Source organism: Anarhichas minor, unplaced genomic scaffold (genome assembly GCF_050575085.1).
Source record: "Anarhichas minor isolate MPS153535 unplaced genomic scaffold, ASM5057508v1 ptg000003l, whole genome shotgun sequence".
NCBI classification, from domain to species: domain Eukaryota; kingdom Metazoa; phylum Chordata; class Actinopteri; order Perciformes; family Anarhichadidae; genus Anarhichas; species Anarhichas minor.
The window spans coordinates 13,155,001-13,176,018 of NW_027466449.1; the positions used below are offsets into that span (position 1 = coordinate 13,155,001).

Below are 21,018 nucleotides of genomic sequence, written 5' to 3' on the forward strand. Positions count from 1 at the left end.
AGACACTGTTTCCCAAAGCATGTCATCGTGTTTTTTAATGCATTTCCCCAGGTTTGTGATTGTAAATCATTACAGTATTTTCACTTTAATATGTAAATCAATCTCTAGAGACTTGAAGCTTGGTTGGAATATGGAATTCATCATGGTGACCGTCATGTTGTGTCAACTTCTCAAAAGAAACGACACTTCTTTAAAACTGATTACGTAACTTTGGCATCAATAAAAGCCGACACGGCTCCCGGGTCATTTGAGTTTGAGGCATCGGCTCCAAACTGCGGTTCCTGCTTCTCTGTCTATCCTTCACAACGTTTAATATCTTCTGATATTATTATTTCTTTCTTGCTTTCAGAAACTTGTCATGATTAACTGTTTCCCAGTGGATCGTGCCAGCATTCCAAGTCCTCTCCAGAGCATTTTGAAAAAGGCAGACCGAGATACTTCACCAGGAGACGGCACATAATCTCAAGATGCTCTTCTCTGCTTTTCAAGCAGCGAAGAGATCCACCTCTTTTTTTGTATCGTCAGCCTGATGACAACTCTGTTATTGTTTTATTTGTTGTCTTTTCTTCTCCGATGTGTCTTTCTTTTTGAAATATTAGTGTAAAAGAAGAGACCGTGGGTTTAAATCCATATATGGGAACTAAAATGTTTTATTAAAAGTAACATCAATCTTTGGCATATTGTGACAATACGTTTGCAAAAGGAAACCTTGTGAAATGTTGACCTTTTCATACAGTTCTGCACTAACGGTGTCAACAAAGATGCATCATTGTCCATAAGTTACTCGCTCCTACTTTCAAGGATGTGTATTGATGAGATAACATCTTTCCTAAGTGACTTTGTTTTTTATTGAGAGCTGCAAGCCTTCCATATTTCCCATAATATATTCTACTTCCATTTTTGCATAATACAGCTAAGGAAATTAGTATTTTATAGACTGATGGGGGAAATGGTGTGTTCTGATTTGTGTCTTGAGGCTGAAAATATATTGTACTAAACCAACTCTAATATTGCTGTCACAGATGCTTTTCCAGCTTTTATGAATGATTAAATTTTAGTACATTTTCATTATTTTTGTCTCGTTTTGTTTCTTGTGTGTTTTCCAAGGTTTGGTAATGAGGAAAATATAATGCTGGATATTTCCATGTGTTGATTTGCTCGTTACTTTGGCTGAATTATAAATCATGTTCTTTCCAAGTCGGTATACGGCTCAGGACACGGTAGCGAGAGGATCAATACCTCAAAGAGCCTCGACAAGCTTAAAGTGCTGCTGTAGTGTTTCCTGTTGGCAGACATGACAGACTCAACACAAGTCACCAGAGTTCTTGCTGAGGAGTTGGCTCAGCTGACCAGCAGCGGAGGTTGTTGAAGGAGCAGAGAAAGAGGAACCCTCAGAGGTCGAGGCAGCAAAAGCAGAATAGAAATGGATCAGATTATGGCCTTGAGGGAAGTGAAGGCAGACGAGACTCATCAGCTGATCAACCTCAGAGTGATGAGACACAAAGACCTCTTTAACATGTGAGATACAAGATAAGATTGCTGTAGTTAGTTATTTACAGATACAAAATATCATGAAAATACATCATACGCCTTGATAGTATTGTACAATGTATTGTTAAAGATAAAACCATAGTTGGACCAACTGTCTAGTTGGGATCCATTGTTAGTTATAGTTACATTTCCTCCAAAGAGGTTACGCCTCTAAACTTCTCATATGGATTTATTTAAAGGCTCAAAGGGATAATAAGCCAATATATCACACAGAAGCAATTTCTGTATTAGAACTTTTTGTTCTTCTCTCCTGCCGTGACCGTCTTACCACCGCTATGATGTACTGTATCTTGTGGCCCTTTTTTAGGGGCTCTGACCTTTATGTCAAAGTAGCTCCAGTAACAAAATGCCACCTGAACATTCACACTGATGCAGCAGTATGTCTAACAATGTAACACATCTGTCACAGAGACCATTCCTCTGCCGAACGAGTACGTGTTTTACTTTTTGTTGCTTCTAAGTGCATTTTGCTGCTGTTTTCCCTCATAGTATATATTTAGAGTGTGCACTTTACTGTACGTTTGCTGAAGTAAATGATCTGAGTTACTTCTTCCACCACTGGCTAAAACTGCAACGTAAGCAAGATGAGTCAACTTGCTGTATAGTAAATCTACCAGCAGAGAAATATTCTCTCTAAAAGCATTGAATTAGACCTGCAGCGTTTATATTGTAGAATTATAAATATCTCTCTATATTTTCACCGCTGAGTGAGCAGCGGCGGTGACTCCCAGTCCTCCTCACCTACCCTGGCCCTCCTCCCTGCCTCCTTTCCCCTCCCTCTCTCCGACACGCATGCATACAGACCGACAGGCTACGCGACCCCCCTCCCCCCCTTCCATCATTTTCCCATCTCTTACTCACTCTCTTCCCTACAACAAACATGGCCGCGAAATCTGATGGTGCACCCGTCTCTCTACGAAACGAAATCCCACCCGAGTGTCCCTCCAGGTCGGACCCGCGGCCTCCTCAGCACCGTCCTGCCGAGCAGCGCTACTCCGTCCCGGACTGCTGCTGGACGCTGTGCGCCCTTTTGGTGTTCTTCTCGGACGGGGCCTCAGACCTGTGGCTGGCCGCGGACTACTACCTTAGGAGGTCCTACTGGTGCTTTGCACTGACTCTGGTCTTTGTGATAATCCCGTCCGTGGTGGTGCAAGTGTTGAGCTTCCGATGGTTCGCCTACGATTTCTCGGAAACCGTCGAGAGCGGCACGGCTGCGGCCGCCGTGGTGGGGGCGTCGGTAGCGGAGGAGAGCGACTTCAGCACCAAGGACAGCGGCGAGCGGGGCGCTGGCCGCTCTGCCGAGGAGGCCGGGGTGCTGCCAGGGCCGGGCACCGGGGGAGGAGCCCGGGGCTGCTGCAGAGCCTTCATATGGTTCTTACAGGCCATCATTCATATCTTTCAGCTGGCACAGGTCTGGAGGTAAGTCTGAATATAACGGCATCTGAGAGCAGGGGAAACTACACATTCTGCCTTTGTGTGTGTGTGTGTGTGTGTGTGTGTCTGTATCTATGTGCACATGCGTTCTCCACAGCCCACAGCATCACTCCCTGTAGCTAAACGCTTATGAAATGTAAATCATTCAGGGAGGTTCTGTGCCCAAAATGCCAGAATGTCTTTTTGTATTGTTTGAACGTGTCTCCAGCTTAGAAAGGGAGAATTAGACTCCACCCAGCCCACCCCCACCACCCAAACCCCCTGACACGCTTTTAGGTCAATCATCTCCCAGGAAAATCATCAACTCATCCACACCAATCGCCTTACATAGAAAAATAAAAAAAAATCCCTTTGTCTTTAGGGGTTTTGGCAAGAAGGAGCCTGCGTGCTGGAGAAAATGAATACTCTTAAATGTCATGAGAGTTGCTTCCTATTTGCAGTGAGATGTGTACCCGTCTCCCTTTCACTGGGTATTTTCAGTTCTTAGCTTGAGGCGCCTGCTCTAATGTTTGCTAAATCCATATTCTCAAATCCCCCAGCTGTTTTTAGATTCAGTCTGTTCCTCTCAGTCGAGCCCAAACATGTTTAATTATGAGGCACACTTTGAGACTACAAACAAACCGGTGTATACACTCTCCTCTCACATGGGTGGTAGGCCTAGGTCTGTAGGTCAGCAACTCAGTGATGGTAAGGCAGTGCTCACGCTTAGAGTGCTCTGATGGGTTTTGACAGGCTTGAACTGCTGCCAGCCAGGAGGAGGCATCCAGCTGAACTGTAGTAGGAGGAGGGTTAGACAAAATGCGATGATATTCAAAGACAAGTTGTATTTTATAGACATGCTAAAACGTTATAGAAGGACAAATTATGTGCAATGATGAATGCAAATCACTTGTTTGATTTATCTGTAGGCCTTCAGAATCTATCTTTGTGGTCGCTCTCTTCCTGCCTCTTTAGACAGCCCTATGGGTAATATATATTGATTCCTTATTTCCTCCTGGAGACATAGACTTATATGTGTGTAAGTGTGTCCAGGAGCACATTAAAACATCGTGGCGGCACAGAATTACCGGTAATGCCATTAAAGCTGTTGTGTGTGCTCCGTTCATTGCCGCTGCTCTCAGACCGGCGTGTCTGCACATTAAGAGGATTACCGCCCTGTGTTTTACCCTCAGCTGTTAACTCAGGAATGATCCGTCACTGATACACTGTTAGTTAGGTGAACCGGGGATCAATTTGGGCCAGCTACCAGAATTAAATGTCAGCGCACAAGAGATGGGATATGGGGTTGTGTTACATGCCTGACTGTGTGCAATGAAACTCTGTCTTTGTGTGTGTCCTCCCGAGTCTTTGACCCTCATTATTGCACGTATGCTCTATTTTCTCAGTGTGTTACATCCCAAGGCACACTTTGTGTAGCAGGAAGCAGAACAAAAAGATGGTTACACAAACTCCCTTGTGGTTCGCTGGGCTTGTTGACATAGGGCTCCTCAGACCCTTCTCCCTGAGGCAATTACTGATACATTTATAGCTTCAGTCCTCCGCGGCAACCACATCTCTTTTTCAAACAGTTAGGTGGGAAAGTAAAGATTTACACAGTGTGTATTTGCATGGTACAAATAGGTGTCACGTGTCAATGCATTTGTGCAGAAATATGTTTGCACAGTGCAAGTATGTGAACCTGTGTGTCTACAAAACGATGTGTGTTCGTCATACAAGGTCATTATAGAACAAGCGATGGGGGGTGGGACTACATGCCAGCAAAGCTAAGGGGTTCTACAGGGGATTTATAGCGAGCGCTTTTCCCCCCCTCTAACCTTGAATCTGAAGAAGAGATTAAGTGCATGTATTTGGATTTCTTTGCTCATATTTGACTTTTTCTGCAGCACTCTGATTTTATTTGAAGAGAGATTACAGACAAGCTCCACATTCAACCCTTCCGATGTCTGTACTAAAATTTAAATCACAGAGCTGCTTGGTTCAGTCTCCAGAGGAGCAAGCAGTCAGCTTTTTTGGCAAGAAGTACTGACAGCTCCCAGAGTTTGGAATAATGAGTTATGACTTCTGAGAGTTTGAAGTCCAAACGTTTTTGAAGCACAGTTTTTAGACCTAACATTCTGCCTTAACACACTGATGAATGTATCTGAATTGCGTCTGCCTCTGATACACAGGTATGTCCACGCCCTGTATTTGGGTGTGCAGAGCCGCTGGCACAGAGACCCCGAGCGCCGACACTACTACTGGCGCATGATGTTTGAGAGCGCCGATATCAGCATGCTGCGTCTGCTTGAGTCCTTCCTGAAGAGTGCCCCTCAGCTGGTGCTGCAGCTCAGCATCATGATCCAGGCCACTCAGTTGCTGCCCCTTCAGGGTGAGTGTCCCAAAATGGCCAATCACCACATCAGTCAATCACACGTCTGAAGCCCCACCGCTATGTACGATGAGTCACTTATGATGCGCCTCAATCAGGCTCCAACAGAGCAGAGAAGTGTATATTCTTGCTGTGCTAAATGGTACGACAGTTACCCCCTAGCCATTTTCATCAGGTCTAACTTCTGTTGCTCATCTCTCTCTTCCCTCTGTCTCTCCAGGGCTTTCAGCTTCTGCCTCACTGCTATCCCTCGCCTGGATGGTCGCCTCCTATCAGAAAGCTCTGAGGGACTCCCGAGACGATAAGCTACCCATGACCTACAAGGCCGTCATAGTTCAGATTCTGTGGCACCTGTTCACCATCGGCGCCCGCACTCTGGCCTTCGCCCTGTTTGCCTCTGTGTTCCAGCTTTACTTTGGCATCTTCATCGTGGCCCACTGGTGCATCATGACGTTTTGGATCATTCAAGGCGAGACGGACTTCTGCATGTCCAAATGGGAGGAGATTATCTATAACATGATGGTGGGCATCGTGTATGTTTTCTGCTGGTTCAGTGTTAGAGAGGGGCGCACTCGCTGCAGGTTGCTCATCTACAGCCTGACTGTGTTCGTTGAGAATGTGGCGCTCACCACTGCCTGGTATTTGTACCGCGACCCTCGTACCTCAGACTTCTACGCCGTCATCATGGTGTGCGTGGTGGCCAGCAGCTACGCTCTGGGCACCTTCTTCATGTTTGTGTATTACTGTCTGCTGCACCCTGACGGCCCGGTCTCAGGGTGGGGTTATATTGTGGAGAAGGAGGTGCCTGTGGAGACGCTGGCCTCCCCAGCTACCAGCCTGCCCCCTGATGTGGTGAGCAGCCCCCCCAGAACCCTTCAGAGAACTAAAGGGTCAGAAAGAGAGCAGGGGTCTGGGGTAGATGGAGACGTGTTTCAGGTACGACCACTTCGGGGAGCTCAGGCCCCAGTGCCCAACCTAACACCCAGGACAGAGGGGCCTGTCATCCGCATAGATCTGCCCAGGAAGAAGTACCCTGCCTGGGATGCTCACTTCATCGACCGCCGGCTGCGCAAAACCATCCTGGTGCTCGAAAGCGCCGCCCCGGTCACGCCAAGGATCCAGTACCGCTGTCTGGGCACACCCAAAGAAGTGATGGAGTACGAGACCACCGTGTGATGTGCCGAAGGGGCTGTAACTCAGCTCGAGCCGTGTGAACACCCTGCCTTAAACACAATGGCAGGTGGATGACTCTCACTGAGCAGTCTGTTTCCGCTCCCCGCCTAACTTGATTGATCTCTGTACAGTCAGTCAGTGGAGACAAACAGGTGTGAGAGTGTGGTGTCTTTATTTTTTACAAAGGCAAAAGTGCTGTGATGTTGTGTAATGATGGTGCATATTTCGGTTTCTGTATCATTTCTCAGGTCGGGGTGTGGTACAGGAAGAGGTTGACGTCAGCAGCAAACTTGCTGTCCGGTGAAGTTAGAGAGAAGCACAGGTAGTCAGAGGAGTGGAGCTGATTATCAATCAGAGGCCGAAAGTCCTCCTCAGTGAAGGTGCTTCAGCGCATCCTCTCAAGGCGATCAACAACAGAGACGAGCCTTCAACATGCATGACTATTTATGGCAGCTAGAAATGAAACATCATTGAACAAGATGTAGAAGGGTGAGAGGCATTTAAAGATGGTGAACTCGCACTGTCATTTTAAACACAATCTACAATAAATACATCACAGGCACTGATGATCGTAATCATACTTTTCCATATCTACTCACTCATGTTGAAGGATTCTCTGAAAATGCTGAATGTAAAAACAGTTGAAAATGTGATTATTTGTGACAAGGCTTCAAGGATTTGTATGCTGTTAGTGGGATTTACAACATTCCTGTGGTACAACGTTTGTTTTTGTTTTTTTAGGTAAGCTAGAACAAAAAAGAGATTTGTGTGTTTACAAGCAGTCTGTTGTTTTTGGGACACGCCATCACTATTATTCCAATGAGATGCACCTTCATTCAGAATGTGTACTGAACAACATTATGATTTACATTTACAGGATGTATTCTGATGGGACTCTCAACAATTGTATTTTCATACTGCATCCGTCTTACACCGCAAAGGAAACGGGACATTATTTTCCATGTAAATTAAACTGTATAATGAAGAGGACGTTACAGAGGGACAGCACTGTCTGTAATATTACTGTATCCATACTTTGTTGTCTGAATAATGTAGAGAAAAAATAATTAGCTGCAGACTCCAGACTCGGAATAGCTTTGATATTATTGATGGTACAGGCATGTGATACTTGTGGTGACAATTTTATTTTACATGATCGGTAATTTCCATTTAATTTTTTCTAAACTTTCCTAGAAATACATTTTGATTTAGATATCAGTTTTAGGGAATATAGAGAGATAATTTGAGCTGTTGATTTCCAGAGGAATTCCCTTGAAATAACTGCTCTATTTAAACCCCCAAATAATGTATTCATCATCCACTAATTATTGGAAAATTAATTCTTCATATATGATGAATTGAATACTCACCATACTCAACAAATTACACATTTCTGACCTGCTGTCGAGTCATGGTCACCCTAGTTTAGCATTTAAATTAATTTATTATTTGGTATTTATTTACCTATTAGTGCTAAATATTAGTTTCCAGGAACTTTCCCATGAAATTATTAAGAATTTATGGTCCTGTAAAATAAAGTGATACCGTACTTTATTTTATCAGGGTTGTTTTTGTATAGAGTAGTCACAAGAAGGAACTTTCTGAACTGTGTGTGTGTGTTTGTGTGTGTTTGCGTGTATGTGTGTGTGTGTGTGTGAGCTCATATACCAGCATGTGTATGGGTGTATGTGGGGGAGGGGAGTCCTGCCATGTACATTTAGGTTAATTTGAAATGTGTCATTGAGATAAGACAGTTTTGTTGTAAACACTGTCCAGTCAGCTCAGTTTTCCCAGATGACACTAAAATAAATAAGTAACAGCCCACTGAACACCTTTACCAACCCAGTTGCAGTTAAAAAAATTAAAAAAGCCAGAGAGGTTTCAATTATGGTGCTAACTGTTTGAGTCCATCACATAACTACCACAAGGTGTACCATAAACTGAGCTTGTTATGGCAGGAGTTTGGGCGGGGCTGTACCTCAAAACACAAACACAAAGCTAGAATCAAAAAGCCTTAAACTGGTCATACCAGACGGTTGCTGTTCAGAGCAAGAAAAAAAAGATGAATGAGAAGGTGAAGACAATTTCATTATGTTGTTGTTGCTGAAATAAAGAGCAATGTGTTTACCTGATTTTTGCCGTTAGTGCTTTTTTTTTAACACAGAAACTACACACTTTAAAACACAGTGAATAGAAATATAAAAATATATATAATGCCTTATGTTGCCATCCATGGAGCACGCTGCTAGCATGGCTAAAAATGCTAAAAATTGGGCATAATGGCTATAATGGCCATAATGCTAAGCATAGTTTGGGTTTTGAATTTGTAACTTGTGCATAATTGTTGAATCTAAATGATTTCATGCTTTCACAGTTTCACAGTTCAAGAATGGCGGTTGCAAATGCAATGTAGTTTACTCAGCATGTTCAGGTTTTCCAGGATGTGACAATTTGTTTGATCTTATCGGCCTTTTGTCCTATTTTTTACTGCACGATTAACCTCTTTAGGGGTTTAGTCACTGATGAACTTGCCTGCGACCATGAGGTAATACAGCAACTGAGGTGTGAGAGAATCATTGAGTGCATATATATTTTGGCTGCATCAAATGTTGGACAGTCTCTGAACAGTCTAAATGTGTACAGATTGACTTTTACAGATATACTTCTTTTTTTAAATAATTGTATTTAAAAAAGTAGTTCAATCAATTCATATAAATATAAATGTATCAGCAATTAAATTTAATTGGTGAATTTAGTAAATACTTCCTTTGTTTACAGAGCACCTCCCACTACTTTACTACAGCCAATCAGCGCCAAGAAGGGCGTGGCTTAATGCTGCGCTGCCGGTCTCCAGTTGCCTTCGCGTTCAACGGCCACATTTCAAACTAGAATGGCGACCGCCGTCTGCAACGGCAACAACGGCAAACCAGTGAAAACACACCGAGAACACCGGAGGAAAGCGAAGGATTCCAGGAGAAGACAAGCGGCTTTATTGTTTCTAACTAATATCTCACTCGACGGACGGCCCCAGTGTCAGCTCAGCGATGGAAACACCGACCAAAAAGCCGCCGAGGAGCAGCAGCAGCGACTCAGGCACAGAGACAGTGGCGCAATGGTCGCGCCCCCGCCGGCGGATAGCTATGAAACGGTCCTCCAGGTGACAGAACCCTCCGCGGCCGGCAGTGGCTCGTCCTTCAGTTTTCCAGCACCTTCTGTGGTCATGTCCCCGGGACCTACCGGGGCGACCAGTGTGGGCGCCAACGAGGTATTTCTGGAGGGTGGTAGTGCGGCCGAGACGCTAACCCCGGACACCCCTCTGTCTCCTGTTACCACCGGACACCAGCCCTGCTCCCGTGTCAGGTCAACGCCCGCCGCTATCAGCCCGGTACCGGCTGGCAATCCTCTGGATTCACGGCAGAGGTGAGCCTTATTAGTGGTCGGTGTCTCAACATGGGCCTTTAAAACAGTCCCAAGTTGCCCACTTCCGCATAAAATGAAACCAGCAGGTATAATGACAGGAAGTCGCTTTCATTCTCCTGTACTTATGTAAAGTTCCAGTATTCTCTGCTTTAACCTGTAAAAGATGTACGATATGTCATATATAAATTATATATATAAATGATATGGGATGTATAGATGTAACATTATAGGGTTGTTTCACTGTAGTCCCCAATGTTAAACACTGTTCCTTGATGTTACTTTATGAATCTTGACCCTCTTCTTTTGCTTTATCTCTGAATCTGTGGTGTTAAAGAGATTTTCATCACAGATTACAGATCGAGCCGTATCACGTGAAGGTCCTTTTGTTTCGTTGATGAATGAAGTGTTTGTTCTTGATCTCTTAACGGTACTCAGGTTGAGGAATGTGTCTGGTTCTCCTGGACCCAAGGTGCCAAAGAAAGTCCACTTCATCAAGAGTATGAGACAGTATGATACCAGGGGATGTAGGTGAGTCTCCACTTTACATACACAAATACATTTACATACTATATACATATATATAATAGAGGAGCCCATGAGGATTGCTGCTACACTAAGTTTCCTGTCAGAATAATGTAAAAAAACAAAAGAAAGGCTGCTTTGTTTTCTACTCTGAACTATGCATTTAGCTCACACGCGGCATTATACTCCTGCTAGTATTGTAATAAGCAGCTTAACTCTGGCACTTAGTTTGGCCTGCAGAGGAATAACAGCGGTGCAGCTGCTGCGTGGGGGAAAAGAAGTGCAGTGTAGAATTGTAACACCTTATAATATTGCAGTACGGTAACCCCAAAAGCATGATGAAGAGTGTGGTATTTTTTAACATTTATTTTCTGGAATATTTTCTTACTCACTGAAAACATGTCATATTTTTTTCCATGTGTTTTTGACTCATTGTTTTTTACATTTCTCCCCCATTTAACCTACATTTCATGCCCACATACATGACTATGTGTCATGTGTTTTCTGCTGATGTGTGCAAAACAATGATGAAGCAATCCCAAAATTGCCCCTCAAGTGTCCCTTTCTGTTTGAGGCGGAAGAAAAGCTATTATGTAACTAAGATAATTAACACAAGTAGGCGTCTGTGTCGCTGTATTGTCCCTCGTAAGATATTTAACATCTCTCTCTGAGACCCAGAGTCAGCTGACTGTCACTGGTTGGTGTTTTGTGAGGATCTGAAGTTGTGTTCGGTTGTAAGTAGACTGTGAGTGGTTTGTCTACGTCTTTATCAGAACATAAGAGTTCTAGTGACCGTATACTGTGTGTTAGTGAGTCCAGCTTGTAGCCCTAGTTTGTGTTTACACAACCTTTGAGTCACAGATATCTGCATCAGATTATCCCTCCCCCAAAAAATAGCTGATTTGTTCTGTATTTTTGCTTTAAAATGACATTTAATTGATCATTAAAATGGCTTTACTTATCTCTGTGACTTGGATGTAATGACAATACAAGAGAGTCACAACCTGGGGCTTGTCCAGCGATCCCTCCTCCACTTTGAGCTTCATGTAGTGATAGCTGTTAAGCTTTGGTGGTGATTCAGACCAACATAGAAGTGTCTCTGTGACTGATCTCGTGGTCACTGTAGCTCAGCTGATGATGAACATGAGGACGGTAGCTGTGACTGTAGCTGTTGCTTGTAGACTGACACACCATCTGTTTTGTCTGCCTTAACTTGCTGTGTCCTGCAGGATCGTGCTGATTTGTGCCAAGCGGTCGCTATACGCTGCTTTCTCAGTGCTGCCCTATGGAGAGAGTGCTCACCTCAGGTACAAAGAAAGCACCATCCCACGCAGAGAGCACCCACCCATCGTTTTTATGTTTTCATCATCCTCCTGTGTGATTTACCATCATCATTGTCAGGGACAGGGCAGTGTGTGACTTCGTCGTGTGGTGAGAATGACACACGTGTGACTCTTTCTGAACAGTGACCCTAAGATGGAGGCTCATAGGCAGAGGTTGTCTTCTGTGGTGGCTGCTGACCTGCTTCCTTCCCTGGAGGGTGTGGAGCTTGGAGACTGTAGCAAGGTAAATGTCTATGTGTTATATACAGTATATATATATATATATATATATATATATATATATATATAGTACTATGAGGAGGAGCCGGAATACTCTCATTACTCTGATATATCTGCTTGATTTGAAGGTTGCTGACGGTTTCATTTTCTCTCCTCAGACGGTGTCCTACGCTCAGTTACTTTACCCGACCAATGCCTTGGTGAGACAGAAGAGCGGCGCTGCACCAGAGACCTGCACAGCTCAGACCCCCCAGTCTCGCTTCCGTGGCAACGGGCAGAGGAACTTCACCCCGGCTCGTCTGAACAGCGGCGCCGCACAAGACCCATGTACGTCTCAAATTAGGACCAACGGGCACACATCTGCTCCTTCACTGTTTTAGCTGACGACCAGATGTTACTGCACACGTCTCTTTGTGTGTGTGTTTCAGCTGTAGAGGAGGTGGTGGAGTACGACCCTAACCTACTCAGTGACCCTCAGTGGCCTTGTGGGAGACACAAGAGGGTTCTGATATTTGCATCATACGTGGTGAGTTTGTTCTATTCATTCAGTGCATTTACATGACGCTAATAATTCAGGATAAAGTCAGATTTCTCCTCTTGTAGGTTAGGGTAACAAGGTTTGTAATCTGCATGACAAAGACTGCAGACAGGGACGAGAGGCTATTACATCGAGCAATTTGTCTTTATGTTTAAAATAATTCCATCCAAAGTTTGACTAAAAGTTAAACTACAGTTGTATCTGCAGTTCTTGAAAAGTTTTAAAAAGCACTGAGTGCAGTTTCCTCAAAAAAGGCAACTTCTGAATGAATCTGGTAACGTTTGTAAAGTGAAGCAGAGCTCTGTTTAGTTAGAGTAAAACATCCACTATGTACTGGTCACATGATTTTATTGCTGCAGAGAAGATCCTATCACAACACTGTAACCTCTAGCATGAGTGTGTGTGTGGAGCAGTCCTTACCTACAAAGACAAAAGAAAAACTGTCAAACGTTATTGCAGCTGTAATTCATGCTGACATGAGTCACTTCTGTTTTGACATGCTGTTTTTTTTTTTTTTTTCATCTCTTCAGACGACTGTTGTTGAGTATGTGAAACCATCTGACCTGAAGAAGAACATGAATGAGACTTTCAAAGAGAAGTTTCCTCACATCAAGCTAACTCTGAGCAAGATAAGAAGGTACAGATAGTTTCTAAATGTCCTCTAAGATCGAACGTTGTTTGTACCTCATCACGTTTCCTTTCCAGTTTTAATCTGGTTCAAACACAGCACACTCTTTCTCAGAAGACTGATCAGTTAGAGTGACTCCTCCCTTGCTTTCAACTAGTCTGAAGAGGGAGATGCGGGCCATGAGCGACGACTGCGGCCTACAGCCGGTCACCATCGCGATGGCTTTTGTTTACTTTGAGAAGCTGGTGCTGCAGGGCTGCCTCAACAAGCAGAACCGGAAGTTGGTTGCAGCTGCGTGCGTGCTGCTGGCTGCAAAGATCAGCAGCGATTTACGGAAGCCAGATGTCAAACAGCTCATTGACGTGAGTAAAGTTTCCATAGAATAAAGCAGGACATTTGAACCCGTATAATGTAACCCTCTATTTGCTGATAAGAGAAGAGTAAACAAAGTGGAACAACTTGTAACACGCGTAGAACTTGACTCAATGCTATAGAATAAGTCTTTATTGATCCCCAGACTGGGACGTTTGCTTATCAGCTGATGCAGAGTACCGATAAAAACTAAAAAAGAGTTCAACAGGTCATAATTCCTTCTCTTATATCTATTTTATGTTGCTGTGAAAACACTTCCTTCAAACAACTATTCATTCAAGACTACATTTGAACGCATCATGATAACGTTATACTATACCTTCACCCAAAAGTATAGTATGTCTAAAAAAGTAACAATTAAGCATGTAAAAAAAGTCATTGTATTATAGTAACCACGTCACGTCTTCCTGTGAACTCTTCCTCTGTTTCCTCCCTGTGGACGAGCAGAAGCTGGAGGAGCGTTTCCGCATCAACAGGCGGGAGTTGATTCCGCTGGAGTTCCCGGTGCTGGTGGCGCTGGAGATGGGACTTTACCTGCCTGAGAGTAAGGTCATGCCTCACTACCGCAGGCTGGTGCAGCAGCAGCAAGGCTAGACCGACAAGCTGCTGCTTTCATTAATACTGTAACGCCATCGAGTGTGTGTGTGTGTGTGCGGTGAGGTAATTGTGACCGTTTGTGTGGTGGATCGACCAGTTTATAAGCTGTGGTGTTTGAAAGAAATAATAATTCTGATGTTATTTATTTTCCGTCGGTCGTGGCTTAAGTCGCTCACTGTTTATGAAGAATAACTAGTTTACACTCATATTTTAGACTCGTCTGTCTCCCTGAATGTCTTTTTGTACGTGTGACGTTGCAGTCATGAACTCTATGTTAGAGATGTTTGATGAGCACGTTAATTGTGCTATTATTTGGTTTTCCTGTGACCTGTTTGTTTTGGTACGTCCTAGTATTCCTAAACTATTTAAATTAAACGTACGCTGTGATGTTTGTGGAAGAATCATCCCCTGCACCTTTCTCGTGACTATACACCGTCTATTATTATGAACTACAAGGAACCATACTGTTGATTTAGTAAATGCCTTTTTAAACTCACTGTGACTTTGATGTAATTTCAGCCGTGAGACTGACGCTGTAGATTGTTGGTGGAAAAATGAGAGAAGGAGGAAGCCTTCAATTTATGTTTATTCAATACTTGTATGTCCAACAATAATCCAGCCACATTCATATATTTATCTTGTGAATAATATTAGTTCAGACTCTCGTGGCCAGCTGTGTTCAGACTGTGCCGATATACTGTAAGAAAACAGGAATGTGGAGACAATATTTATATTATATGATTTCATGTTAATGTCGTTAACCAGGGATATGTTTTTATAAACAAACACTGCACTGGAATTTATTCCTGTCTGGCTAGTTGACGTATCTTTCCGTTCTCAGGAGTTTTACTTTCTCATGTCTTTGAATGGCTCAAATCTAATCCAAAGAGATGTTTTACATGCGTTACCGTTGCTGAAATCACCTGTGCTAAATGGAAGGTAACTGATTGTATTGCTTTGACAGATAACTCAAAGTACCACACTGTATTAACATGACTGCAGTTGCCACTTAATGTGTAGTAGTTCTTCAGATTTAGGCATCCATGTATGGAAAGAAAAAGTGCCTGAAACTACAGCGGCAGTGAAAGTGTTAACCATCTTATGAGTGCTATTTAATGTTGACATGTCGGAGTATTGCTGCTGCTGTAGAGATCTTTAAGTGTTGTGGTTGTTCTGCTCTAGGAAAGATAATTTAACTTTTCATTGTGGTGAAAAATGTATGACGATAAACGTCCAAATAGATCTATGGAACTGCAGAAACCTCAGTTGGTGTCAAAATGGGTATTTATTCATGTTTTCATACTGTTAAATGAATGTTTTTCAAATATATTTTCAGAAACTGAAAAGTCATGAGTTTGTTTTATTTCTGAGGCAACAATCACTCGTATGAAGCAGTTTTCGTCTTCTTGAGGTAAGTTAAGTGATCGTTCACAAGACAGTCGAGGATGTTTCTCATCGTCTTTATTGTTCCCAGACTAGCAGCTGACATGCAGGTGGGTTACATGTTCACTCAGCTTAATCAGTTTTAATAATGCAGCACACTGTTGGAGGCTGAACACGGCATCATCAGCAAGGGAGGGGAGTCTTAGTGACATTTTATACGAGGCACAATCTTTATCCTTAATGTTTAACAGTTACAAAACAAGTGAAGCAGCTAAATAAATACCTTAAAAAATAAACGTAAACAATTCTTAGTCCAGACTCATGTCTTCATCGTCGTCTTTCTTCTCTTTGGAATCCCCGTCCTGGTCCGACTTTGTCTCCGTCTCCATGGCTTTGGCAAAAGCCTCGACATCTACAACGATAGAAAAGTTGATCAAATTGAGTGAAAGATTTGTTTTTGTCGAAAAAGTCAGAAAAAAAATCGTATAGCATGTCGAAAATAGTCATAGAATAGTATGCTCAAATAACTTGAGTAAATGTACTTGGTTACATTCCACCACTATTAAAAAGATAAAAATGTGACTGTCTACATTACAATCTCCTTTGTGAACATGAAAATGTGTTTCCTAGCAGTGAAACAAACAGTTACAGTTGTCTCTTCTTGATGTGGGCGAAACACTGACCTCCTTTGTTGGCGGCATCCACAGCCTCTGCAGGCAAACCAAACTGGTTCATCAGAGGCCCCAACTGCCCGGATGCCAGGGCGCTGCTGAACATGCTCATAGCCTGCAGAGAGAGACAATAAATACCAGGATAAGGACAAATACCACAACAAGATACTAAATACCAACAAGAGAGCGAGAGCGAGAGCGAGAGAGAGCGAGAGCGAGCGAGAGCCTCTTTGTGACCAGAATCCTGCTAGAAAGAGAATATACTATAGCTTCAGACATGCCAAACTGACTGAAAACCACCGAGCACGTCCAGCAGCGAACACGTTACCTGCTGAAACTGAGGCGAGCTGAGCGTGTTGTGGAGCTCCTCCGTGCTCTGAGGCAGGGACTCTCCGGAGGGCAGATAAGGCATCAACCTCTCCTGCACCTCGGGGTTCACAAGGATGGGAGCCATGATCTCAGGTGTCAGGACGCTGGCAAGGTCCACTGCAAGTAACAAACATCCCCACCGATCGGTTAGTCTAAAAATATCCACATTTTCTGAGCTACAAATGACTCAGTTTTATTAGAATGCTTATTTCTGCATGCGTTAATCTTGTCCAATGTTAGTCTATCTGATAGGGAGTATACACTTTGGATGATGAGCAGGGGTTTGAATTTTTAACGTAAATCTGGTAGGCGAGGTGAATAAACAGTATCCATGAAACAGGATGATTGTGCCTAATATAGAGCAGCAAAGTAAAATTAAGTCAAACAGCAAACAGACTGCAGTTTGCAAATGAAAGTTTTCATGTTAAAATTACACAGTATTACAGAGACTGTTGCATTCACAATGCTATTTCTTTGCTGGTAATTACTTGCGAGAATAAGGAACTTAGGCCTAATTATGTGAGTTTCCTCTGGCGGTTATTTTAGTTTACTTCCAGTTCTGAGGAGTGTAGTTCTCACTCGGTCGGTTCCTCACCTCCCTGTCCGCTGGCGGGCACATTCATGGTGGCTAGGATGCTCTGCAGGTCTCTCAGCTGGATGGGCTGTGCGGGGCTCGCCGCCCCCGCCACCACAGAGGACACAGTGGGGGTGGAGGGGGTGGTGGCTGTGGGGGAGGCCGCTGAGGTGGCAGAGGGAGTGATGGGGGTGGTTGGCACCTGGGTGGAGCCGAGCCGACTGGTAGCAGAGGTGGAGGTGGGGGTGACGGCTGTGGACGGACTGAGAGGAGAGAGAAAGAGATCAATAATCAACATGAGCCACTAACACATATCAACCTGTGATATCTTTATCATCATTACATATTTCATTTGGTGATGTTTTTCTGTAGTTGTATCCATCTATGCTTTAGTTATTTCCTTCATTTGCATTTGGACAACCTCTGAGAGTTCAGCGTGAACTTGATGTGTTTAGTACATGAAGGTGAGGAGAACACCAATATTAACCAGATGACAAGTTACTCCAGCTGCCTCTTGTGACTACTTTGTATTCTGATTTATTCATTTGAATTCATACATTAGATGAACACCACAAAGTAAATGAGAAACTATTAAGTCATTTCTTTTAAGCAATAATACCAAAACATATTCTGGTTTAAGCCCCTCAACTATATAGAGCTGCAACAAAAAAATCAGTTCAAAACTTGACAGAAAATCAGCCGTTTAAGTTCCTTTATTCTATGAACAGAATGAGATACCTTGTGGAGGAGTTACTGGCTGCGGGAACGCTGCTGCTGCTGCTACTGCTGCTGCTGCTGCCCAGGAGGTTGGCCAATCCTGGACCAGCCAGTGCCCCGAGGCCCCCTGTTGTTCAGAGAGAAACGGACACGTTATTCTCCTGAGAGCATGAAACTGCATTTACCGAGATGCCTCTCATCTTTTGTCTAATCAGCTCGTAGGTACTTACCGATACCCCCCAGGCCAGTTGGTCCGATGAGCTGCATGAGCTGGTTGTGGCTCATGTTACCCAGAAGGCTTTGCAGACCGCCCTCCCCTTTACACGAGAAAAACAACAGTTGACATCCAGCATCGGTGATTCAATTCACGGCAATATTTCAGCTTCTTGCACATTACGGGAGAACTATAACGTGAGCATCCGTTACCTCCCAGAGCGGACAGATCGTGTCCTCCGGTGCCGCCGCTGCCGAGAGCCCCGGGCATCGGAGGGTTGTTGAGATACTCGTTCACTTTACGGCAGTGCTCCTCGTCCTTGTCAGTCTTTGGCTCCTGAGATCAGAAAAACAAAACTGCTCAGACTAACTGACTCACTAATGAGGAGTTTCTGGAAAATAAACTGTTTTTACACTATGGTAATTCAGTAATTCTACTACATTGAGCATTGATATAAATTGTGTTTACATATGTTATAAGTGACATTCCCGTCTTCCTAGATACCAACAAGTGATTTAGAACTTTATACTTTATTACAATTGCCATATACATACATGAAATGTAACCCATTCTAAGCATTAAGGAGCGGTGGGCTGCTGTCAGTGCCATTACCTGCATAATAAAAGTGAATCTCTTGTACATTTACCATCATAATTGTGTCTTTTTAACAAGTAAAAAACCCAAGATTCATGAATACAGAGGTGTGTGTGTGTGTGTGTGCGCTTCTTACCTGAATCCAGAAGAAGAGTCTTTTGGAGCCAGCTTTGAACTTCAGCACATAGACCCGTCCGGTGGTGCACTGGCTCACCCGTTTGAACTCGCAGTCATCAGGGAAGATGATCAGGTCCTAAATCAGAAGAGGGGTTCATGATAAAAACGTAAAAACTTAAGGTGGAGCCTTTCTTTCACGCAGACAGCGTCACCTACATCGTCCACGTTCCCGGTCGTCCGATCCTTCCAGCAGAAGTGGATTAGGGAGTCGTCGGTCTGCTGGATGTAGACCTGACCTTTGCGCTTGTCGGGGGTCACCGTGCTGCCTTTCATGGTCATCTTACCGGCACGAAACTCCACCAGGTACTTGCTGGAGGAGCCGCGGGACCCGGACACCATGCTGGGGAACAACGCTCCGGACGCCATGATGAAGAGGACAGACTGCTGCAGGGAGGACAGAGAGGAGAAAGGCCATACGCACATACGAGTATGATTATTAGGATTAGATTATTTAGGCTTTTAGAGAAAATGAAAAACTGGAAAGTCAAAATACATAAATATAGAGAGAAACATGAACTATGCTCATCTGTTTAATAATCAAAGAGCTGTGTAGTCCCAGATATTAACCTGCTGTATCTCACTCTACTAAAGAACATATTATCCAGCAGATTCATATAATTTAAATGGTAGTTCCTGATTGCAGATTCATTCTTAACATTTTTCTAACCTATTTAATGTAAAGCTATTATTTTATTATTTCCTCTCAGGGAATATTACGGCTCTCCTAGACTGACATGAATTAAACAAAGATTATAACAAAGATGATTTAATGGGAAACATAGGTGTAGGACAAAGCTCATCCCAGTGCTCCCATAATAAACCAGCTAACTGCTCCTGGAGCAGCCTCAGCAGATGACTCTGCATCTTGTAACGTTAGCAAGCCGCCTGTTTCCAGCTTGATGAGCTCGCGACGGAGCTGCAAGTCGTACGACTCGCACACGGGGACTAAACACACATCCGGTTCATATGTAGCTAATTCAAAAAAATATATATACGAGTAAATAAGCTGTTTGTACTTACATTTACTCACTGAAATGTTGTTCAGCCGGAGAGCAGGCAAACACACTGAAGATGACCGTTATTGGCTGGCTAGCGCCCGTGCTTCACTGTGATTGGTCGAACCGTGTGTCAATCACGTTGGCTTTGGCTCTCCGTGCGCATGGTAGGTAGAGATGACACAACACGGCACGTTTCTAGTGTTGAACCTTTTTATACTGACACGGATCAGATACAAAGATACTTTATAATTAGACATCCTTTCTTGGGTATTTAAGTATCGAATATCTTCATTAATGGTTAATAAATTAAATATGTTATGAATCAGTTTTAAACTATTAAGAATAACTTTTGAGATATTTCTATGTTGTGAATAATCCCTTTGATTGGGCTTGAAGGGCTGTCGATGATATTGACCAGTGGTGGAAAATAACTACGTACATTTAATCAAGTACTGCACTAAAGAATAGTTTTGGGGTACTTTACATTTTTTGCTATTTTATACTTCTTCTCCCCAACAATTCTACAAGAGGGACAGACCAATTGTACCTTTTTTTAACTCCAGATACTTTTATCTGAAGTATATTTTTTATTAGATGGCATCAACGAATAAATGATGCATTATTAGATTAAGCCACACAGTAGTATATTAAGTAATTAAAATGATCTCCACCTTTACCAGCTGAAACATTATAAAGTGATATGGACATTAATCTATCAATATTCATAATCAATACTATAAATGGGTAATTTGCATGAGTCCTTTTGATACTGTTAATATATTTTGATGCAGATACTTTATTTATACTTCAGCACATATTTTGAATGCAGGACTTTTATGTAAGACTTCTAAGCAAAAGTATACTTTGTGTCTAAGTGTAGTATTTCTACACCGTGGTATTGCTACTTTTACTTAGGAGTACATACTTAGTTAAATCTCAGGATTACCAGCATTAATACGATCATTATTACAAAATAGAAAGGAACAAGACTAAGATGCTAACATAATCAAATCAAGGGTTACCATTTGTAGCAGCACGTAATGTTCACCATCTTACTTCAGTGTGTTAGCATGCTAACATTTGGAAATTAGCACTAAACACAATGTACAGCTGAGATTTTTGATTGAATTTAAACCTGACGACGGATCCCCAAAAT

At 43.1% G+C, this 21,018-nt stretch overlaps 4 protein-coding genes across 5 annotated transcripts in view; 3 read left to right on the plus strand and 1 right to left on the minus strand.

Annotated features, from left to right (window-relative positions):
* rap1aa (RAP1A, member of RAS oncogene family a) overlaps positions 1 to 1,071 on the plus strand; it is a 10,098-nt gene extending 9,027 nt beyond the window's left edge. Inside the window, exon 9 of the mRNA XM_076098763.1 lies at positions 350 to 1,071. The gene's annotated coding sequence lies outside the window, so the exon portion shown is untranslated. The remainder of the gene's footprint in view (positions 1 to 349) is intronic.
* A 1,360-nt stretch (positions 1,072 to 2,431) lies between these two features.
* Positions 2,432 to 6,529, plus strand: xkr7a (XK related 7a). Its single transcript, XM_076098764.1, has 3 exons — positions 2,432 to 2,970; positions 5,154 to 5,353; positions 5,574 to 6,529. The coding sequence occupies exons 1-3, from the start codon at positions 2,432 to 2,434 to the stop codon at positions 6,527 to 6,529; spliced, it is 1,695 nt and encodes a 564-aa protein (XP_075954879.1).
* A 2,852-nt stretch (positions 6,530 to 9,381) lies between these two features.
* On the plus strand, positions 9,382 to 15,511 carry cables2a (Cdk5 and Abl enzyme substrate 2a). Its single transcript, XM_076098773.1, has 9 exons — positions 9,382 to 9,946; positions 10,382 to 10,474; positions 11,698 to 11,775; positions 11,935 to 12,034; positions 12,189 to 12,357; positions 12,459 to 12,556; positions 13,099 to 13,205; positions 13,354 to 13,558; positions 14,016 to 15,511. The coding sequence occupies exons 1-9, from the start codon at positions 9,417 to 9,419 to the stop codon at positions 14,160 to 14,162; spliced, it is 1,527 nt and encodes a 508-aa protein (XP_075954888.1). The 5' UTR covers positions 9,382 to 9,416; the 3' UTR covers positions 14,163 to 15,511.
* A 98-nt stretch (positions 15,512 to 15,609) lies between these two features.
* On the minus strand, positions 15,610 to 20,041 carry LOC142957192 (proteasomal ubiquitin receptor ADRM1-B-like). 2 transcript variants are annotated; one of them, XM_076098814.1, is made up of 10 exons: positions 19,885 to 20,041; positions 19,021 to 19,248; positions 18,824 to 18,940; positions 18,306 to 18,429; positions 18,110 to 18,196; positions 17,901 to 18,006; positions 17,184 to 17,425; positions 16,548 to 16,705; positions 16,232 to 16,334; positions 15,610 to 15,960 (listed from the first exon to the last, which is right to left on the minus strand). In XM_076098814.1, the coding sequence occupies exons 2-10, from the start codon at positions 19,228 to 19,230 to the stop codon at positions 15,857 to 15,859; spliced, it is 1,251 nt and encodes a 416-aa protein (XP_075954929.1). In that variant the 5' UTR covers positions 19,231 to 19,248; positions 19,885 to 20,041; the 3' UTR covers positions 15,610 to 15,856. The 2 variants fall into 2 exon arrangements, with proteins under 2 accessions (XP_075954929.1, XP_075954937.1); XM_076098822.1 differs by having other exon boundaries at positions 19,021 to 19,245; positions 19,885 to 20,002.
* Between the last annotated feature and the right edge of the window lie 977 nt (positions 20,042 to 21,018).